Raw genomic sequence first — 22251 nt, forward strand, 5'->3', positions numbered from 1 at the left:
AGAGCTGCAGTGCTGCTGGCACACCCGCAGCCCAATGAACTCTTGGAGGTATCATGAACTGACTGCCAGCCTCAATCTACTCCTGCGTCATAAAAGGAGCCTGGACATCCTCGTGCGTCAGCTATAGTCTAAGGGCGATTCATTAAAGATGTTTATTTCCTTTATCTTGTGAGTTTTATATTCGATTTCACATGTGTTCTTAGGCTTATTCTATGAACAGTGTGGCGTAAATAATCTTCATTTTCGTATCTTATACTGATGCACATTAGTATTGGTATGTCACAAAACAAGCCTGGGAATTAATGTCGGAGTTAGGGCTGCACTGGTTTTGGCGGGCACATGCAGCTCGCCTCCGGTAAAGCACCTCACACAGCAATTGCATAAACTTCTGAAGTGAGACATGAAAAGCAGCGTTCCTAGTTTTAGTCTGAATTCTCAAAAAACAAATAAAATGATCTTCTGCTTAAGATGCTATGATTCAGATGACATTTATTAAACTGCTTGGGGGTACAGAGGAGAAAACACTACTTCCGATCATAAAATCCTACCGGCTGTCATCACATTCTGCCACCGAGCCTGCAACCAAATCACTTAGGAAAGCCGTTTGTATCATGGTAAGCGACTAGCATTGACCTGACAGATTTCATAGCGTAAAATGAAGGTTTGGTAACCATGCTGTGAATCACAAGGCCTGACTGGCAAAAGGATGTGGAAAACATAAGCTTGCTGTCCTTTGCAAAGCTCTTCCATGTCTCTCTAAATGATAAAGTTTAATTTCTTAGAATTTTAAATGTACCCCAGCTGAATATAAAATGCCGGACTTCCACTATATATTCGAAGCAGAGACCACACAGCTGGCACTCCCACCCTCCACCACTGATCTACGATGGGTTACTTAAAGTGTGTCACCAACAAGCCAGCCATGGATGTAGTGACATAAAGACTCACAGCCGGAAAATGGAATAGTGCCCTTATCAACCTTAGAGTCTTCTGCATCAGTGATAAGTGTGCAGAGACAACGCTTCAGTGACATTGTTGGAGCACCCATTCGGTCCTCAAGCATGACATCAAAAGCTTCCCATATCTGTTAGACAACTTAAAAAAACACGTTTTCAAGCACGCATGTCAGACAAGGCTGCCACAAACTGGAGAGGTGCAGCCCGTGCTTAATCTGTAAAAACCAAAAGTACTGGGGCACAAAGTTTTGCTCAGAAGCCTCAGGCCGGTACTATTGACGTGGAGAAGTGTGGCTCAGGGGTTAGAGGCAGCAGACCCGGAAGCTGAGATCGGTCCTGGACCAGGGTTCAATTCCCCGCCTCGGCGGGTCTTGGGCTAAAAAAAAAAATTCCACGGACTCGATAATTCTCGCCCCGGTGCCTCCTCGACTCACGGGTTCACACTCTGCAACTCTGGGCAATAGCTTGCTTAATCTCCACAACGGCCCCTCGCGGCGGGATGCCTGACTTTCACCTTGTGGATACCCTGCTATCTCACAGGGGAATACCAGGACGGGTTCCCTAAGCAAGCGCCGGGAAACCCACTGCGGGTAGCTGTGCGCTATATAAGCTCAACTACATTTACATTTACATGTCGATTCACCAACATGCCAAGGGTAGCAGAAGTGACTTCATACACCCTTGGACCTTAATGTCACCACAGGTAGTGACATCATATGACGCTGACCCTGAATTTTTCCATGAGTTTATGTCACACGACCATAACACTGATGACACCACAATAAGTAACTTTTATGTTATAGTATGTTACGATGATTTGTATAGCGCACTAATCACCCGAGAGGGTATCTTCTGATGGAGGGTGTTATGGGAGACAGTGTAGAAGGTCGCAGAAAGGTTGAGCGGGATGAGGACTGCTGTTTCTCCTCGGTCAAGGATACTTCGCATGTCATTGGTGGTTGTGATGAGTGCTGTTTTGATGCTGTGGTTCTTTTTGAATCCTGATTGAGTGTTGACTAGAAGATGGAGAAGTTTGACATGGGTTGTGAGTTGCTTTTTGATGGCCTTCTCAATTACTTTGGCTGTGTAGGGAAGCAGGGAGATAGGTCAGAAGTTGCTCCGTTGATTCGGGTTAGCTGTGGGCTTCTTGAAGAGGGCATTGATTTCTGCAAGTTTCCATTCATCCGGGAAAGTGGCGGCCTTAATGGATGTTTTGATAATGTGGGTCAGGGTGGTGTTGATTGATTATATTCCCAGGTTTTAAATGTGGTGCCCATGTTTTAAATGTGGTGGGGACATGGGTCGGTTGGGACCCCTAAGTGGATGGTACACACGATTGCTGCTGTGGTCCATCCGGACAAACATAACACAGCGTTTACACTTTTCTATTTCAGATACAACCTACATTAAGGTTCTGATGTGATCTTTGAAAGTTCTTGGGGGTAACACTATCTCTGAATTGTAGGAAGCAAGTGACGCAAGTGAGCCAGTAAGCCAGACTTCTGAGAGGATTTTTGGGGTCCTGCTATAGAAAACCCATTTTGTAAATGGGGTAAAATAGATCATTTTGAAACACAACTTTCACCATGGAGTTGTTTTATGGGAAGATTCTTAAATGTTCACATCTTTTTGTAGTGTGCCAAACTAATGAAATTTGATACTCCCCAGGAGCTGACCCCATTTTTCCAAATGTGCTACGGGTACTTACGTATGTGAAAACTTAACTCCAGTATTAATTACCTCCAATATGCCCTCATTAGTGTTTCACCTTTAGGCCAAGAATTACCTCCAATCTGCCTGTATTTTGTAGCAGATGCCTGTCATGCTAAGGATTGCCAGCACTAGTATTTTGCAATGGGTGCCTCCATGAGATTAGAATTATATTCACTATGCTTGGACAAATGCATACTTAAAATCATAGTACAACATTCTCACTCACTTACATTTACTCTCACTTATTCACTCTCACTTACTCATTTTCACTTTCTTGCACTCATACATTCATTGTCAATCACTCTCTTGCACTCACTCTTACTCTTATTCCCTAACTCCCACTCACTTTCACTTACTAACACTCACTTTGACTCCCAAATTCTCACCTGTTCATACTCAGTCTGACTCAAAATCAGTCTAAATCTGACTCAATCAGATTTTCTAACTCACTCTCATTCGCACTCACTCTTACTAAATCTTTTTTCTCACTCACACACACTTTCACTCATTCCCACTTATATTGATTCTCACACTCTCTGACACTCTTTCACACTCCACTCTTTCATTCTCACCCATTTGCAGTCCCTCTTACTCCCAATCAGTCTCCTTCACTCTGATTCACTCATACTCACCTATTGACACTTAGTCTCACACATTAGCACTCACTACCTGCCACTGATGTTCACTTACTTTTACTTACACATGTACATGGTCTCTTTTACATAAGCACAGTCTCACCCAAAAGCATGCACACAAACTACATTTAAAACCATTTTTACTTACCTCAGCTACCAGGAAAGGTTCTTAATTATACTAATAGTGAATAATACAATAATATTCAGTCTTAGTGTAATTAAACAAAATAGTGGAAAAGAAGCAGAGTGGAGCCCTAACCGATGTGCATGAGAACAAGTTGCCCCTTTGTAACTGCCACTGATTTTGCCACCTATTAGGTCAGGGGTCAAAAAAGGCAGCGTCAAGGATCGCATGGGGACATGCTAGGGGTTGCATCTGCTCCCCTGGCAATCCCTAAATGATGTCTATGATGACTGAATGTCAGCAAACCAAATTTCAAGGCTGCATTATTTTGATTTCACCTCATGATTCTTAAACCCACCACCAAACACTCCCCCCTTATCTCACTTTTGAAGGTTCCTACTTTATCCTTTGTCACAATGTTTTGTCCTTTCTTTTACTCCTTTTTTTTTTACAAAGTTTTATATAGCGCAAACTTGACCTGAATCGGGTATCAGAGCACTTTACATAGCACCAGTTGCATTACATGAGGACATATTCATTTTTGTTAGGCACGGGGAGATTAAGTGATATGTCCAGAATCACAGGATGTTCAGCGTCATTGCCGAGACTGGAGCCCAGTTCCCCAGATTCGAGGTCGACTGCCCTAGCTCCTTTTTTGTTTTTCTTTCTTTCTTCCGGGTCAAAGTGTTATAAAGAAAAATACAACCTGACAAGGATTGTGGCTTTTGCTTTAGAATGCTTCTCACCCCCCTGAACAAACAACCCAATTTCTTATAGCTTTGAAAAGTAGAAAATGCAACAATGCACACAATACATTAAAGGAACCATATATAAAAATCAAAAGCCTTCGACTACCACTTCCCTGTGGAAATACACTGCAGATTAAGAAATAAGGTATTTCGCAAAAAGCCTCACCATTCTTAAGAAGTCACAAATAACTTAGTGCCCTTAAAAAGACTTCCATCACAGACTTGCAGTATTAAATCGTTTGGCTCTATTCTTAGTTCTCAAACCTGAATTTCTTGAAATTCCTAAGATATTGTTTCTAGCAAATCTACTTATGTCTGTAGTGCTATGGCCTTGCAGTCAAGACAAGCTTGCTTAACCACGCGATGATCTGCCTATGCCCTTATTAGACTTGAGGAATCATTCAATGTAGTGTTATAAATGGTTTGCATCTGCAGTTTTGGATCTGTCCTTTGAAAGCAAAATGCTGGGTTTAGTTTAAAAAATTGATTAAGACTGAAAATTTTTAATTCCTAATTCTAAAAATATCAAAGGTAAGTTGTGAAATAATGTGCCATTTGAATTGTTTGATTGTTTACTTCTACTTAAAATTTAAAGTAATCCTTAGATAACTTCTATCAGAACACACGTGATGTGAAAATTCCAGTGGGACAAATGAAAATGGCAACAATGAAAAAAAGGAACCTACCAACTTTACATAGTTGCGGCATGGTTGAGGTTGCTAAGGGATGTTGTGTATTTTTTACAGGACATCCACACCTACAATATTGAAATCACTCCCGGACGTTATAAAGTCGCGATTTTGCCAATTTAGGATTGCTTCATATTAACATTTATACATTGAGGATTTAATTTTATTAAATTCACACGGATCAATGTGTCTGTGAATTGAGAAATACTTACTAAGGTGCTCCTTTGGGTTTGAGACAATTTGGTAGCTACGAAGTATTGAACAGGTGCAAGCACGATAATCACGGTTGCTCCAATCAAGGCACTGATTCCAAGGAGGTAATAAAGAAGGATCACTCCGACAATAATCTGCATTGGGAAGAATTAAAAACATTGACAGTGATCAGTCAAGCCGTATGATCAGAATGTAAACGCAAGCATCCATCTCCATGTGTGCACTCAGGATCTAGAAACACAAAACCATATCAATTAGGACAATTCCTAGAAGCCTTTTTCGATTTAGAAAAGAACTGAAGTATCTTTAAAGAACACTCCCATGACCCTGTATGTCTGTCTTATTTTCTTTCTGCGTTTTATATAGTGGAAACCTGACTCAAAGGTATCAGAGCGCTTTACATGAGCGCCAGTTGCGTTACACAAGGACACATTCATTTTTGTTAGCCACAGGGAGATTAAGTGATTTGCCCAGTATGTTGAAGCCCAGGATGTTGAGCGCCATTGCTGAGACTCAAACCCAGGTCCCCAGATTCGACATCAACCGCCCTAGCCATTAGGCCACATCCTCTCCCCTTAGAAGACTCTAATTGCATCTCTGCCGTCATACCTGTAGAGCAGTCTGCTCAATCAATCTTGATGAAAGTCCCCTTTCTGTTAGAAAATAGAGCTCTGATGCATATTGAAAGTTGATATCACATTCACAATTCCATGTTTTGTACTTGGGACATAAGCTGAGATCTGCATGCATTATTTACAACACATATGCATAGTAATTTAAAATTCAATGTGAAATACGGAGGCAACACTCCTTAGCACTGATAAGAGCACAGCATGGTACTTCCTCCAGTTTAGGTCCCTCATTACCAGTGCCCAGCTTGGAAGCTGATTAATATTGCATGTTTTAAAATCCGATAACCACAGAGAATTGAATTTAGATGGTGCGATAGGAATTGCCTATTATAAGTTGTGCCCTTTAAAATGAGGTATCACTTGCAGATTCGGTATTTAACACATCAGGTTTTTCAGTTTTTCCAGGCCTTTTTCCCTCGATACATTTTTGACAGGTTGAACATGCCTACTACATTTTAAAATGTTCTGGTGTCTATGGGTCAGATGTATCACAGAGTTTTACCAATTCTGTGTCTATAGTAAAATGTGCTCATACATATGGCCCTATGTATTTTATCTATTGTGTAGTGGTTTTACTACCTGCATCCATTAACGCCTATAGTGAAACTTGGCTCCACCCACACATAGATATGCCAATGGTACTTGAGGGAGGCCTTTATCCTTTCTTTGTCTGAGATAACCTGGACTAGGTTTTTTTGTAAGTTCAACACAAGCGTGATAATCATGTAGTCACTCTTTCACTCCTAATTAAATTTCCCTCAAGTGTAGTCAATAACGCTCCAAAAACAATGCACATATAGGAAAACATATGGAACAACAGAAAGCAGCAGGGGCTGCGAAAACAAACATTTCATACATAACACCAAACAGATAATTGGGGTATTCTGCATGAACACTGGAACTCACTGTGCAATCTTTTTAGAATTTAAACATGTCAGATATAGCTCATACGCAATGCTCTGCAGCAGGGGTATTGACATTCTGAGATGTCTCTTGAGGAATCAGAGTTATGACCAACTGATTGAAGATAGATCTCCGAAGAAAGTGAATGAATGCCTGCCTAGTGTTACAGTCTTGTACCCTGAGAGTTCAAGTTCAAGTTCAAATGATCTTTATTCGGAGTTTTGACACATCCATAAAAGTACATACAGAATGAAACACATTAAAAACACATAAACACCTATAAGGCTAAAAACAAAATTTCCAATTGGATTTAGAGCAGCAAAAATATCGTAAAGTGCGTAATACATGTAAGGAATAACATAGTTCCATTAATATGATTTTTACCATGAATTTCAATTAATCTACCCCAGAAATAATCAAAAATGGTAAAGTGCAAAGTGCGTTCACCGGAGCCTTTTGTTTAGGTTCCGAGATGGAAGCATCGTTAACTTACTAAGCTTCCCCCAGTAGTGACGAGTATATGATTTGTAATGGCCACAGAAAAAGAAATAATGCAACAGACTTTGCTTCCCACCTACGGAGCAGGGACAATCCAGCTCTTCTAAGCTTTTGTTATAGCCAAGGGGGAAGCTTAGTAAGTTAACGATGCTTCCATCTCGGAACCTAAACAAAAGGCTCCGGTTCCATCTTCCTTTTGGGATTATCAAATACCTGCAAGGCCTATTTAAATTCTCATTGCCTGGTTCTGTGAGTGGCAAATATTTAATAACAGTAGGTTTTGCAAATTCAGATCTCATTCGTTCCTCCTGGTATAAATCATATAATGCCCGTTTTACACTGTTCTTATGAGTGGGGACAATGGTATTAGGGGAACAAAACAGGGAGCCATGTCTCACACTTAAGAGGCTGTTCTTAACAGCATTTAGCCATGGTATTTGGTGGGATCTTTCATGTGATAAACAATCAGATATTATGTTGCGTGTAAAAGGATGCTGCAGGGTTTGACCATATTTTGATCCAAAAAAGGGCAGGCCTTGATCTGATGAAATCAACAATGTATGGCAGCCTCAATTCGCTATGACAGATGAATGTGGGGGCACAGGGGACTCCCCCCAGCACTTTTCTACAGAATCTATTTTCTGCCGATTGGAGGGACGTAATATTGCAATATCCCCAAACTTCTGCTCCATATGTCCCAGTAGGTAGACATTGAGTACGATAAATATTGAGCAGGGGGGTGATAACATCAGCCAATTTGGGTAGTCGGAGGGATAAAATTGAGTTTATTGACTCCTCGCATAGGCAGTGTGTGGCTGCCATGAACCTGTGTTAGAAAATAGTAACCCTAAGTAAGGGAAAGTGCTAGTGCATTGTAATTTATTGTCACCTGACTTAATTGAAGTAATGTTGTATTGTTTTGGACCACAGTTCATAATAAAAGATTTTTTTAAATTGGTATTTAAACCCAAATCGGACATAAAATCAACAAACCCAGTAATTAAGGTGCGTAAAGCATTTGGGGTGCGCCCCATTAGTACCGCGTCATCCGCATACAGTAAGGTAGTAATGGGGGAACCATTTATAATTGGTACATCCTTAGTAATCTTGCTTAAGGTGCTGCTCAACCCGTTAATATATAAAATAAAAAGCAGTGGGGCGAGTACGCAGCCCTGTCTAACACCTCTGCTAATTAAAATGTCATCAGATAATTCGCCGTCGTTGTTAATACGTACTCTGGCCTTTAAATCTCTGTGTAAATACGAAAGAAAATATACCAAAGATTCATCCAAACCATAATCAAGCAAAAGTGACCACAACCTAGAACGATTAACGAAATCAAAAGCGGAACTCAAATCCATGAAACCTAAGTAAAGGGGGGACTTTTTGACAATTATATATTTGGCCATGATCAAATTCAAATTAAGACATTGTTCAACAGTGCCCACATGGCTTCTAAATCCCAATTGACTATTATGTAAAACATTATTATCTTCAGCCCAATCCCTTATCCTTTTAAAAATTACTCTTCCAAGGACCTTTAGTGTGTTATCGATCAGTGAGATCGGGCGGTAACAGGCAGGATCCGCCCTGTCACCTTTTTTAAAAATCGGTACAATGACACTGTTCGACCAAGATTCGGGGATGGAGCTGTCAGTCAAATTATTAAATAGGTTACATAATAAAGGGGCCCAGAAATTGATTTCGGATTTAATCTGATCAATAGAGAGGCCATCCGGGCCGGGGGCTTTATTTCTAGCGCTCTCGAATATAGCATCCTCGACCTCAGGTAATAAAAAGCTCAGTCGTTCAACTGAACTAGGTAGGGAAACAATATCTAAAGAAGTGGCTGATATAGCATAAATTTTAGAAAAATGCTCTACCCACACTTCGCCAGTTATGTTGCAGTTAATTGGTTGGATGTTAGAGCCAAAAGATCTGAGGGACTTGACTTCTCTCCAGAAACCTGTCATGTCTTTTAATGAGGCAGTACGTGTGAGAGTTTCCCAATGGTTAATCACTAGGGCCTCAGATCTAGTGCGTAGTACAGATTTATATTTAGATCTTAACTCTTTCACAAGTTGGACGTCCCTGGGATGAGTTTTTAAGGCTACCCTCAGGTCCCTATTAGCCTTGGAGCAAGAGGAGTCAAACCAGCGTGGGCCACGGTCTATATTAGGCCTTGCTGGTTTAGATGACTCTCTTTTGATGGCCCCACAAAGATTACCAAAGGCAACAACCACATCGTCGCCTGGACTGGTATAAGACAGACAAGTCTCTACTGTCTTAGGGTGTTTTTTGATGACTCTAGCTAGAATATCTTTATTTTCCACCCCTTTCCATATTGATCTTAGTCTGTCAGTGGATAATGACAGATTTTGTACCCCAGTCTCTACTTCGGGTTCTGTGGGTTGTCAATGTATATTCTAAGCGGATAGTGGTCGCTATACGCGGAACAAATGACTTCTGCTTTAGAAATTATGTCACTCAATATTGGACAAATAAAGATATAATCTATCGTGGAGGAACAACCCTGGCCTATATATGTAGGTGTTAGTATGTTGTTTAGTCTAGAACCAGCAATTTCCATTGCGTTTACTAGGTCACGGGAGGCTAGATGGTTTTTCAACTCTTCACCGTTTCTACATACAGGGCTGTCACGATACATATGAGCATTAATATCCCCTCCAATGCAAATGCCATCAAAGGGCCCATACTTCCGCCCCTCCAAAATGTCATCAATAAAAATAAACAATAAAATAAAATTATCATTGGGACGAGAAACAAAATCGTTATTATAAAAATTGATTATACATAGTTTCATCCTCTTGGTGTACTTCATAGCCATAAAACATTTACCTGGTGTAGGGATCAGTTTTGTTTGTACCCCGGATTTTATTTTAGTCCAGATGGATAAGCCCCCACTTGGACGACCCATAGGTGAGGGGGAAGCCTGTAGATTATAGCAACAGAAACCCTCCATTATGGGTGTAGTGGTGCACCAAGTCTCTTGTAACATCAAAATGTCACAGTTGTTACTAACCCAATCTGACCATTCTTTAATTTTCAATTTAGAGTTGAGTCCCGCTATGTTCCAGCTCACGAGAGATATATCGGAATCCTGGGACATTAGTCTTTGGTTCGAGAGTTTTTCTCTAGTTACAGTCTGTTGTATGGGTTGTGAGACTTCCAAGGTTTCAGTGATGGGTGCCACTAATGGTTCAACTGAGTTAAGCGTTGTGGGTCAGTCTAGCATATCCAAGTCTGACAAAGGGGCAAATCTATTAGACATGTTGAGTGGGAATAGAGATGGTTGAAATTGCATAGGAGATGGCTGAAAGTGCATTGGTAGTGGTTGGAACTGCATTACGGATGGCCGAGGTTGCGTTAACGGTTGCCTGTAAAAATAGCTCAAAGGCAACATAGTTGCAACAGTAGAGATAGCAGAACAGTTACCGGTTCTACTGAGAAGGTGTCTTACAGTTCCAGGGTTCTTAAAATTAAGAACTATACAGTCACCTTCCTTATCTTTGTGTAAAGGCCCAACCCAAGACACCCTGCGAGCCGATATGATCTCTCTTGAGATATCATATCCGACACCTTTGTGTTTAGTTAGCCAGTCTATGCATTTATTTCGCAGTTGCACCCATGACTCCCCCTGTTCCTCCCTCAAAGGCGGTACTCCTGCAAGGACCAGGACAAACGGACAAGCGTCCGGTGGCAGATGTAGAGTGGGCCCTTGATGTTTAAAAGGCATGTTTGTCCCTGCCTTCCCATTACCTTTGTTGCTAGCAGCAGTAGATCTTATTGCTGTAGTGGGATGGATCAAATCGTTGTTGTTTTTGATATTTTTGTTAGGAATAACAGGAGGGGCGGTTTTCCTAGGCGCAGGTATTGGAAGGGGTTTTAAGGGTAAGTTAGATTTTACCAAGTTCTTCCCTTCATTGTTAGGTCGGGGTAGAGTCGTGGGTGATACAGTAGACTGTAGTGATGTTCCAGGATTACTTAAGTTCCCACCCAATAGGGAGGAAGTTTCCTGTTTCTTTGATGACAATGTGTTGCTTACCGATTCAAGTTCTTTTAATTTGATCCAGGATAACGGACCCTTTCTTTTTGCTTCTTTGTTTTTGACCATGTTATCTAGTCTATCGAGTCTTTTAAAAACATTATTAAACTGGTTGATCATTTGTTTCTGTAGTCTATTAAAAATGGTGTCAACTACGGTATCAATTAGATTCCCATTCTGTTTCGTAAGATAATAGTTGTCTCCCATTAGTGTTGTTTGGGTCCATATCGTGTTAGAGGTCCCATTTGAGTTGGCAGTGGTTGCTGTAGGGGTATCATCTTCATCCACTAAATCTTTATCTACAGTAACAGTTTGTGCCCCAGTGGGTTTTTGTTTGTTCCACAGACTCTGGGGCGTGGGCTGATTTTTACTAATTAGTGGTTGCTTCCTTTTATTGGTGCTAGGCTTAGCAATGCCTCTTTTACACTTTTCCCCTCCCTGTTTATTTCCAGTTTCCAGGGATCCCGGGATGATGGCTTCATCCTGGGAGGCAATTGTAATGGTGGGAACAGTTTCAGGCAGTAGAGGTAGGGGAGACGTTAATACCAGTGCCGGTTTTGTAATGACAACAGCTGGAGATAGTGGGATACCAGGGCTATTTGACAGTGATATTGGCTGTGTAACATTATTGGTAAAACTCATAGACATTCTCCGTTCGGTGTTAGCTATTTCATTGGAAACCAAGGTCAGTGCGTTTTCGAGTAGGGACTCGAATGTTGCGGGAGGGAAAGGAAAGTCATCCTGTGTAGCATCAATGTTGACAGACGCCATGCTAGGAGAGGAAAGTAGGAAAGACTCACCACGGGCGGGTTGACAAGGTTAGAGGGTTAGAGGGGTTTCCCGCCCGACCACTGATGACCACGGACGGCCCGGTTTTTGTAGCGCCTCCGGGCGCGCGGCGTCAGGCAGCAGGAAGTGGGCGCTAAGCTCCCTGGGAGCTGTAGTCTCTAGCCACAGGCCGCGAGTTGGAGATTGCGGCGCGGCGAGACCACAGCGTGCAGGACCCAGGAGTGAGCGAGCGCCTGTCACAGGTAAGGCTTCCAAGGCTTCCAAGTCCCTGGGCGTGAAATGAGCCCCCTGAGAGTTGCTGGCTACACGCAGAGAACTGCAGCAGCCTTAACCTATTATATTTTCTTTCCCCTAAAAACATATCACTAGAAGATGCAACTGCTACCATGGTTCAGTTTGTAATGTTTCTATGGTAATTGTAGACTACAGGTTTGAAAATTGTTGTGATCAAAACAACTTTTCCTTCTTCTTGGATGAACAAAATGAATATCACTAAGTTGGTTAAAGTTAACTGCTGTTCACATTCCTCGTAAATTTAAAGACTGAGGTAACAAGTATAATATGAGGTTATGCTGTTTTTCGTATTATAGCCCACATCTTCCACTAGCTGGCCTCTTTGTGCTGTCTAGATTGCCAGTGGCCGCAAATCTCGCAGTTCGCAGGATTGTGTTTGCCACTAAACTCTGGGTTGATTAAATTATGTGACTGCTTCTGAAGGGCTGTTTTGTTTAGTGCTGTTTTGTGTATAGCTGCAAAGATCTGGTATGCCTGCATTGGGTGTTGGTGCATGGCTCTGGAATATCTGAAGCCTTACAACCCCAACAGCATAGTACATGCACAACGTGACAATTGCCCCCAAAGAATTACCTCTTGCTTTGCTGCAATGCTCAAGGAAAAGAGATTCGATCCATTTGGTGGGTATCCACCGCATAGCCTTTTATTTACAACATAACAAAATTATTCATAAACCAAACAGAAAGAGACGTATTCTTCTACAAAAAGTCTCTTTTATAGGCATCAGAAGCGATACAGAAGATGAGCAAACAAATAAAATATCACATTCCACTTTCTAGGCGCGTCCAGCCCACATTGTTGTGAAAGCTGCTGCGCGCATTGTGCCAGAAGGCTCCAACGCGCAACAGCCCTCTCATGTTTCCATCCAGGGCACCCATGCAAAACCCTTCTGCACCTTTCAACAAGGCCTTGCCAGGAAGATCATTGTGACCACTTGCCACATTGCCTCCAACCGATAGGAGTCCCACAACTTCAAATACAGCTCACTGCATAGCACACCGGCCCACTGGGGTACCTCAACACAGGCATCCTCCCCAAAGTACCAGTCCAGGCATCGCTGGTTAAGGCAGGAGAGTCCAGGACGGACCACCAGCAGGTGAGGCCACCTCCCATTTGCCCAGTGTCCACACAATTCATACCCCCTCATGGGGTCAGTCCAGTCCCAGAATCTTAATTCTTGTGTATCCCCCTTTATTATCTGCCATGGACCATGAGATAAGTAACCTATATTTACAGTGATACTACATTTCTGCCCCTGACAGAAAAGCACAGTGAATATGAATGTCAATAGTTTAAAAAAAAGAGTTACGGGTATAATATACATTGCTGCAGTTTAAAAAAAAATGTACACACAGTAATGCTCAAGGAAAAGAGATTATATCAATTTTGTGGGTATCCACCGCATAGCCTTTTACTTACAGCAAAACAAAATTATTCATAAGCCATACTGAGAAAGAGACGTATTTTTCTACAAAAAGTCTTTTTTTTATAGGCATCAAAAACAATACAGAAGATGAGCAAACAAATAAAATATCACATTCTACTTTCTAGGCTCGTTCAGCCCCCATTGTTGTTAAAGCTGCTGCGCGCATTGTGCCAGAAGGCCCCAACGCGCAACAGCCCTCTCATGTTTCCATCCAGGGCACCCATGCAAAACATGGGGTCAGTCCAGTCCCAGAATCTTAATTCTTGTGTATCCCCGTTTATTATCTGCCAGGAACCCGCCAGTCTCCAGGGGTGGGTGGATGGGTGGTTAAGGAGTAGACGGATGCTCCGGCTCTGCTCAAGACGAGACAAGAAGGGACAAAGAGACCAAAATCACAGGTACGTTGCCTTAAATGGCCCCAAAAGTTATTGTAGCTCCTACTGATGACTTCCTGTGCAAGGCAGGGCTCAGGTCTGTGGCGCGTCGAAGAGCACCCCCCCCCCCCCCCCCACCCACCCCCGCCCTCTAGCTGCGGGAGGCACCTGATCAGGAGCGCATCCCATGCCTCACATTTGAATATTCAATGTCCTAAAGCAATTTCACATACATAGTAAACAACATTGTAAAGTAAGCATCTTTGTGAATAATGGCAGGAACAGACGGTTGACTAGCACCCGCGTAAATAAAAGTCATTGACTCGGAGCCTCTCCCAAGAGGCCAGCACTGAGCGCTACACCCGCCTCAGCCACAATCCCCACCTCAAAGACACTGAGTAACAGAGTCTGACAATTCTGCGCCGCCGGCAGCGATTGTTAAACAGAAATGCTGAGAAGTGTATTAGTGTGAAATTGGTTTATTGCAGCAATTTAAAGCTTGGCTTGTTTGAACAATTATGGCTTTTGTCAGTTTATAAATATCCCCAAGAGATTTAGGGATTGTTTACATGCGTTAATCTCAGTCTCTCATTGGAAAATCCCTTGTCGACGGCCAGGGTTAACGATTCTGCATCAATTGTATCTATGATAATAGAAAGTGGCCGCAGCCACGGAAAGAAGGGGCCCCAGGAGGGCCGGCCAGTCCATAATAATGTCCGACCCCTTTAACATTTTTGGCTTCACTCTGGTACCTGTATTTATTTTAGCCAATGGGGACATCAAGAGCCAAGTGGGATAAAGCATAACCTAATGCACACATCTTAAATGAAAAGCATATGTAAGTTAAACTAATTGACATGAAATACATTGTTCTGGTAGAAAAAGTTCGTAAATGTTTAATGTGGTCCCTGATGTCTGTGTCTAAAACTGAAGGGTTATTAACCTCAATTTTGGTTGGTGCCATGAGATAAGAAACCTATATTTACAGTGATACTACATTTCTGCCCCTGACAGAAAAGCACAGGGAATATGAATGTCAATAGTTTAAAAAAAAAGAGTTACGAGTATAATATACATTGCTGCAGATTAAAAAAATGTTTTACACACAGTATAAGAAAGGCTACCCATAGTATAAAATAAACCGGAGCAAACTGTGCAAAAAAGATTCAGGGCTGAATATACTATGTTTTAATTCAACGCAGTGAGCAACCAAAAATTCCTGCTCTGAGTTGTGAGAAAGGAAGAGAGGAGAACAGCACCATATCTATTAAGATTTGGGGGCATATTATTAAGAGCGGCGTTAAAATTATCACCGCTTTAGCGGCAGAATTGCCGCTAAAGCAGCGATAATGGGCTTGATAATATGCCTTTATGAAATCCCATAGAAGCCCAGGTTTTGGTGTGAACCTGGGCTTCTATGGCATATTATCAAGCCCATTATCGCCGCTTTAGCTGCAGTTTCCTGTGGCAAAAGTTGCAATAATTTTAACGCCGTTCTTGATAATATGCCCCTAGGTGCCTTTTTCTTTCGTCTTGCCCTGGTGCACTCAAGGCTACCTTGGGTCTTAGTGTCAATACACACACACTTACACCAAAGTGCAACAGTGAATGCTATGCAAAGCATAGTTTTTGAACTAGAAGGGTAGATTTCCAGTACAAATACTATGGTTTGGCATTGCTTAACACTTACCAATCCTTGTATGTGTGTTGAGCTGTACAACAGCTTGCAAATTTGGGCATATATTGAGAGAAGAAAACGTTTTTCATACTTTACACCTACCTCCAAGAAACATAAATGTTTGGAGCTAATCCCTTTCTAACAATGTTGAGGGAATATTTAACAATAAGTCATGCAACATAGCAAGTGACCTTGCTGGGCTGCATGACAGGGAAAGGGCAGGAAATCCCTGTATTTAATATAATGCTGCACATTTCTGCCTTTTCCCAGCACTGGTGCACAACGTTCTGCCTACCGCCAACGCAGGCACTCTTGTCTCTGTAAGCAGGATTGTTTTTGCTCAGGAAGGGATACCTTCCTGCACAAAGCATTCCCCTGAGGTGTTTTCCTCTATCTATATGTGCAAATGCAGCACACATAGAAAGAAGAAAAATCAAGGAGAAATAAACACATTTCCCCTAGTTACACCTCACCTTGGGAGGAGTAGCAGTTTTGGGACATTCCCAGGTCTACTACTTATGATAAATCTGGGAATGCTTCAAAATCCATGAGTTTTGCGTGGAAACACCCATGCTCCACCCGTGAACGCCTCCCTGGGTCAGAGTAATGCAATTCAGCGATTCGTGCTTTGCTGCCTTACTCTGGATTTATCAAGCCACTCAGGGCCATGCAAGGTGGACTTGCTTGGCTTGATAAATCACATTTAAGGATTGCGTCGCTCATGCACCCTGTTGCGTGGTGCGAAAGCAATGCAACCCTTTCATAAATATGGCCCCCACTAGGAATGGCTAAGCATCAAAACTAATTGCATTAGGCGCTGCAAACTTAGAATGGTAAGTTGAAAGTAAAAAAAAAATTCTTCTACATCATGACATATTTGTGTGCATTCATGGTTATTCATGTGGGCTCATACATCATCAGTAGGTGTGTATCAAATGTATGTACTTTCTTTTTGTATAGTTCTGAAAAATTCCAGAAAACATACTCAAATTTATAAGGGATGCAAATCTGGAATTTAGCGTTATATTTTAGCCTGAAATGTGATGTGGGAATGCATTTGGCACAAAAAGCATAGCGCAAATATAACCAGTGCTATTAACATCAGCTGCTCGCTCTCTGTTCGCATGGTTCCTGTGCTCCGCTGTAGGATTTTGACATGAACAGATTTCACAACGTGGCATAATGGCCCACTTTCATGAATTTAGTATAATTAGTATCACATGAATTGTCAGAAATGACACAAGATTTTGCTGGTGTACTGGAAATTTCACCTGGGCCTCATCATCACGGTAGAGTAGGAAGCCAAAATGGCTCTAAGAGCGTGACATATTCCTCAGGGGCGGTTCCTTTCTATGGGGTAGGGTGTTGACCCCCTACCCAGCCAGTGTGAGACACCAGTGAATAATTTTATGATTTAAATCCTGCTCGTGCTCACTCCTACGCTGTTAGGGTGGTGTAACAAGGCAGGGAGGGAGGCCTAAACCTGGTGATTGGAGTTGCATGCACCATCAGCTGAAGTGAAGTCCAGTGCGTGTGTCGGGCTGGATACGACTATGATTGAGGCCAACTCGACATGCGCACTTCAGGACTCTTACCAGTGCTCTATTATGGAGCGCGAGGGAATTCAGCATAGTATCTCTTGTCTTCTTTGGAGCGCTGGGTTCACCTGCCCCAGCCAATCCTTGCTTTGCTCTCATGCAGTTTTAAGAATAAAAAGCATGAGAGCAAAGCCAGTATTGTTTGGACACTCAAGCTTTTATCAAGCCACACAGTAGTCATTGGTTATGTTTCTATAATGGTGACTAAATGGCGCTGCTTTTTCCTCTGCTTTTTCCTCTCATGCACAGCGCCAGTGACCACGTTGTGCATGAGAGGAGGGGAGATTAGCACTCGCCACATGTCGTGGTTGTATGCCCACTCTCAGAGGACGAGTGTGTACGCTCCAGACCTGTATGACGTTAAGGTAATTCATTTTAATTGATATTATTCTGGACCTGGCTCATTTCCCCTTGCTCCTCTGTACAGAGTAGTAGTACAAGTGAGAGGAGTTGGCCTAAAGGCTAGGGTGGTCGACCTTAAATCTGGGGAACCAGGTTCGAGTCTGGGCAATGACGATGAACAATCTGTGATTCTGGGCAAATCACCTAATCTCCCCGTGCCTAACAAAAATGAATGTGCCCTCATATAATGCAACTGGTGCTATGTAAAGTGCTCTGATACCCGATACCCGGTCAAGTATGCGCTATATAAAACTCCGTAAAAGAAATAAAAACATTTTTTTTAAAGATTATGCACGGATAATGCTAGTATGGTATTCTCATAGGTGGTGAGTTGGCAGCGCAGAATATTCCCAGATAAAATGTGCTTTGCATTAATCTGTATGCACTTTACCCTACAGTCTCTAAGAAAATCATGTTTGCACACGGCCAATGTTAAAATCTAACTTTAGACTCCTCTCCTATAATCCAGTCAGTGGTGTAAGGAAGGAGGCAGGTGCTCAGGAGGAGTGCTTTGCTGCGCCGTGAGGCCACGTGGTTCGTGGGGCGAGCGGGTTCCGGGCTGTGAGGTTGCATGGAGAGCATAGAGCCCTGGCCAGAAAGGAGCGGGGACGCCCCATGACAGGACGCGGGTTGAAGTGTGGGTTGGCATGCACACTAGTCAGGGCCACTTCTAGGATTTTTGGGGCCCTGGGCAGAAAGTGAAATGTGGGAGGCCCCTCTAAATTGCATAGACGGTACACATTGAGGGCTGTTTGCATTTGGATAGATACCCCTGCTCCTGAAGCTTCAGTTCCTCCCTCTCAGCCACCTACGAGCACCTCTTAACAGCTCATCAAGGGCTGAAGGTGTGAGGTTTGCTTTTCCCCAGAGAGGGTTAAGACTGCCATGGAGCTAAACAGTTGGCAATAGCCACCCCGCTGTGCCTCTGTATGGGTAGGGGGTGGAGGCCTAATTGCCGGACAAACCTGAAGAATGTCTTCTTCCAACTGGGAATGGGGGCCCCCTCCCTTCGGGCTCCCCTTGCTACACCATGGCAGTGAGGACAGGGGAGAGGTGCTTCCTAAGTTGGGACATTTCATGCCACGATTTGACTCTGTAAACACAACAATGATGGACAGAATGTGGATCAATGTCACACATTCACCCCAGTCCAAAGATCTGGGCCCAAATCCATCGTTTCACCACCCTGGGTTAGACAATGGCGATATGCAAATCAGCGCTGACCCTGTGCCCCATGGGAACAGTCCAGTCCGAACTACAAAAGCCATGTCCTTCCCAGAACGGAAACAAGCATCCGAGGACCGGCCCGGTTTCGAGGTAACACCTCTCTTCAGCCCGGCTAGCTTGATTCCAGTGGTGTGGAGTGCCTGGGACTCACGTCTGAGCATCCCCAGTACACTTAGAGCGGTAACTGCAAACACAACAATGATGGACAGAATGTGGATCAATGTCACACATTCACCCCAGTCCAAAGATCTGGGCCAAAATCCATCGTTTTTCCACTCCACACCACCCTGGGTTAGACAATGGCGATATGCAAATCAGCGCTGACCCTGTGCCCCATGGGAACAGTCCAGTCCGAACTACAAAAGCCATGTCCTTCCCAGAACGGAAACAAGCATCCGAGGACCGGCCCGGTTTCGAGGTAAGACCTCTCTTCAGCCCGGCTAGCTTGATTCCAGTGGTGTGGAGTGCCTGGGACTCATGTCTGAGCATCCCCAGTACACTTAGAGCGGTAACTGCAAACACAACAATGATGGACAGAATGTGGATCAATGTCAAACATTCACCCCAGTCCAAAGATCTGGGCCCAAATCCATCGTTTTTCCACTCCACACCACCCTAGGTTAGACAATGGCGATATGCAAATCAGCGCTGACCCTGTGCCCCATGGGAACAGTCCAGTCCGAACTACAAAAGCCATGTCCTTCCCAGAACGGAAACAAGCATCCGAGGACCGGCCCGGTTTCGAGGTAACACCTCTCTTCAGCCCGGCTAACTTGATTCCAGTGGTGTGGAGTGCCTGGGACTCACGTCTGAGCATCCCCAGTACACTTAGAGCGGTAACTGCAAACACAACAATGATGGACAGAATGTGGATCAATGTCACACATTCACCCCAGTCCAAAGATCTGGGCCCAAATCCATCGTTTTTCCACTCCACACCACCCTGGGTTAGACAATGGCGATATGCAAATCAGCGCTGACCCTGTGCCCCATGGGAACAGTCCAGTCCGAACTACAAAAGCCATGTCCTTGCCAGAACGGAAACAAGCATCCGAGGACCGGCCCGGTTTCGAGGTAACACCTCTCTTCAGCCCGGCTAGCTTGATTCCAGTGGTGTGGAGTGCCTGGGACTCACGTCTGAGCATCCCCAGTACACTTAGAGCGGTAACTGCAAACACAACAATGATGGACAGAATGTGGATCAATGTCACACATTCACCCCAGTCCAAAGATCTGGGCCCAAATCCATCATTTTTCCACTCCACACCACCCTGGGTTAGACAATGGCGATATGCAAATCAGCGCTGACCCTGTGCCCCATGGGAACAGTCCAGTCCGAACTACAAAAGCCATGTCCTTCCCAGAACGGAAACAAGCATCCGAGGACCAGCCCGGTTTCGAGGTAACACCTCTCTTCAGCCCGGCTAGCTTGATTCCAGTGGTGTGGAGTGCCTGGGACTCACGTCTGAGCATCCCCAGTACACTTAGAGCGGTAACTGCAAACACAACAATGATGGACAGAATGTGGATCAATGTCACACATTCACCCCAGTCCAAAGATCTGGGCCCAAATCCATCGTTTTTCCACTCCACACCACCCTGGGTTAGACAATGGCGATATGCAAATCAGCGCTGACCCTGTGCCCCATGGGAACAGTCCAGTCCGAACTACAAAAGCCATGTCCTTCCCAGAACGGAAACAAGCATCCGAGGACCGGCCCGGTTTCGAGGTAACACCTCTCTTCAGCCCGGCTAGCTTGATTCCAGTGGTGTGGAGTGCCTGGGACTCACGTCTGAGCATCCCCAGTACACTTAGAGCGGTAACTGCAAACACAACAATGATGGACAGAATGTGGATCAATGTCACACATTCACCCCAGTCCAAAGATCTGGGTCCAAATCCATCGTTTTTCCACTCCACACCACCCTGGGTTAGACAATGGTGATATGCAAATCAGCGCTGACCCTGTGCCCCATGGGAACAGTCTAGTCCGAACTACAAAAGCCATGTCCTTCCCAGAACGGAAACAAGCATCCGAGGACCGGACCGGTTTCGAGGTAACACCTCTCTTCAGCCCGGCTAGCTTGATTCCAGTGGTGTGGAGTGCCTGGGACTCACGTCTGAGCATCCCCAGTACACTTAGAGCGGTAACTGCAAACACAACAATGATGGACAGAATGTGGATCAATGTCACACATTCACCCCAGTCCAAAGATCTGGGCCCAAATCCATCGTTTTTCCACTCCACACCACCCTGGGTTAGACAATGGCGATATGCAAATCAGCGCTGACCCTGTGCCCCATGGGAACAGTCCAGTCCGAACTACAAAAGCCATGTCCTTCCCAGAACGGAAACAAGCATCCGAGGACCGGCCCGGTTTCGAGGTAACACCTCTCTTCAGCCCGGCTAGCTTGATTCCAGTGGTGGGGAGTGCCTGGGACTCACGTCTGAGCATCCCCAGTACACTTAGAGCGGTAACTGCAAACACAACAATGATGGACAGAATGTGGATCAATGTCACACATTCACCCCAGTCCAAAGATCTGGACCCAAATCCATAGTTTTTTCACTCCACACCACCCTGGGTTAGACAATGGCGATATGCAAATCAGCGCTGACCCTGTGCCCCATGAGAACAGTCCAGTCCGAACTACAAAAGCCATGTCCTTCCCAGAACGGAAACAAGCATCCGAGGACCGGCCCGGTTTCGAGGTAACACCTCTCTTCAGCCCGGCTAGCTTGATTCCAGTGGTGTGGAGTGCCTGGGACTCACGTCTGAGCATCCCCAGTACACTTAGAGCGGTAACTGCAAACACAACAATGATGGACAGAATGTGGATCAATGTCACACATTCACCCCAGTCCAACGATCTGGGCCCAAATCCATTGTTTTTCCACTCCACACCACCCTGGGTTAGATAATGGCGATATGCAAATCAGCGCTGACCCTGTGACCCATGGGAACAGTCCAGTCCGAACTACAAAAGCCATGTCCTTCCCAGAACGGAAACAAGCATCCGAGGACCGGCCCGGTTTCGAGGTAACACCTCTCTTCAGCCCGGCTAGCTTGATTCCAGTGGTGTGGAGTGCCTGGGACTCACGTCTGAGCATCCCCAGTACACTTACAGCCTGATTCATGTACGGGCCGTTTTGCGTGGCCCTAATAGCGAATCATAGCGACTCGCTATTGAGGACACGCAAAACGGCATTCATGTAGGAATTGCTAAATAAATAGCGATTCCTACATGTTCTCTATTTGCGAGTATAAATTTGCTACTCGCAA

General features: G+C 44.1%; 1 protein-coding gene across 3 annotated transcripts in view; it reads right to left on the reverse strand.

Moving 5' to 3' along the window:
- ABCC8 (ATP binding cassette subfamily C member 8) overlaps positions 1-22251 on the reverse strand; it is a 1340683-nt gene that overhangs the window by 874343 nt on the left and 444089 nt on the right. For all 3 annotated transcript variants that reach the window (XM_078681060.1, XM_078681061.1, XM_078681059.1), the window contains one exon: positions 5079-5213. In XM_078681060.1, the coding sequence (XP_078537186.1) occupies positions 5079-5213 (135 nt within the window). The remainder of the gene's footprint in view (positions 1-5078; positions 5214-22251) is intronic.

Source organism: Lissotriton helveticus, chromosome 3_1 (genome assembly GCF_964261635.1).
Source record: "Lissotriton helveticus chromosome 3_1, aLisHel1.1, whole genome shotgun sequence".
Classification (NCBI taxonomy): domain Eukaryota; kingdom Metazoa; phylum Chordata; class Amphibia; order Caudata; family Salamandridae; genus Lissotriton; species Lissotriton helveticus.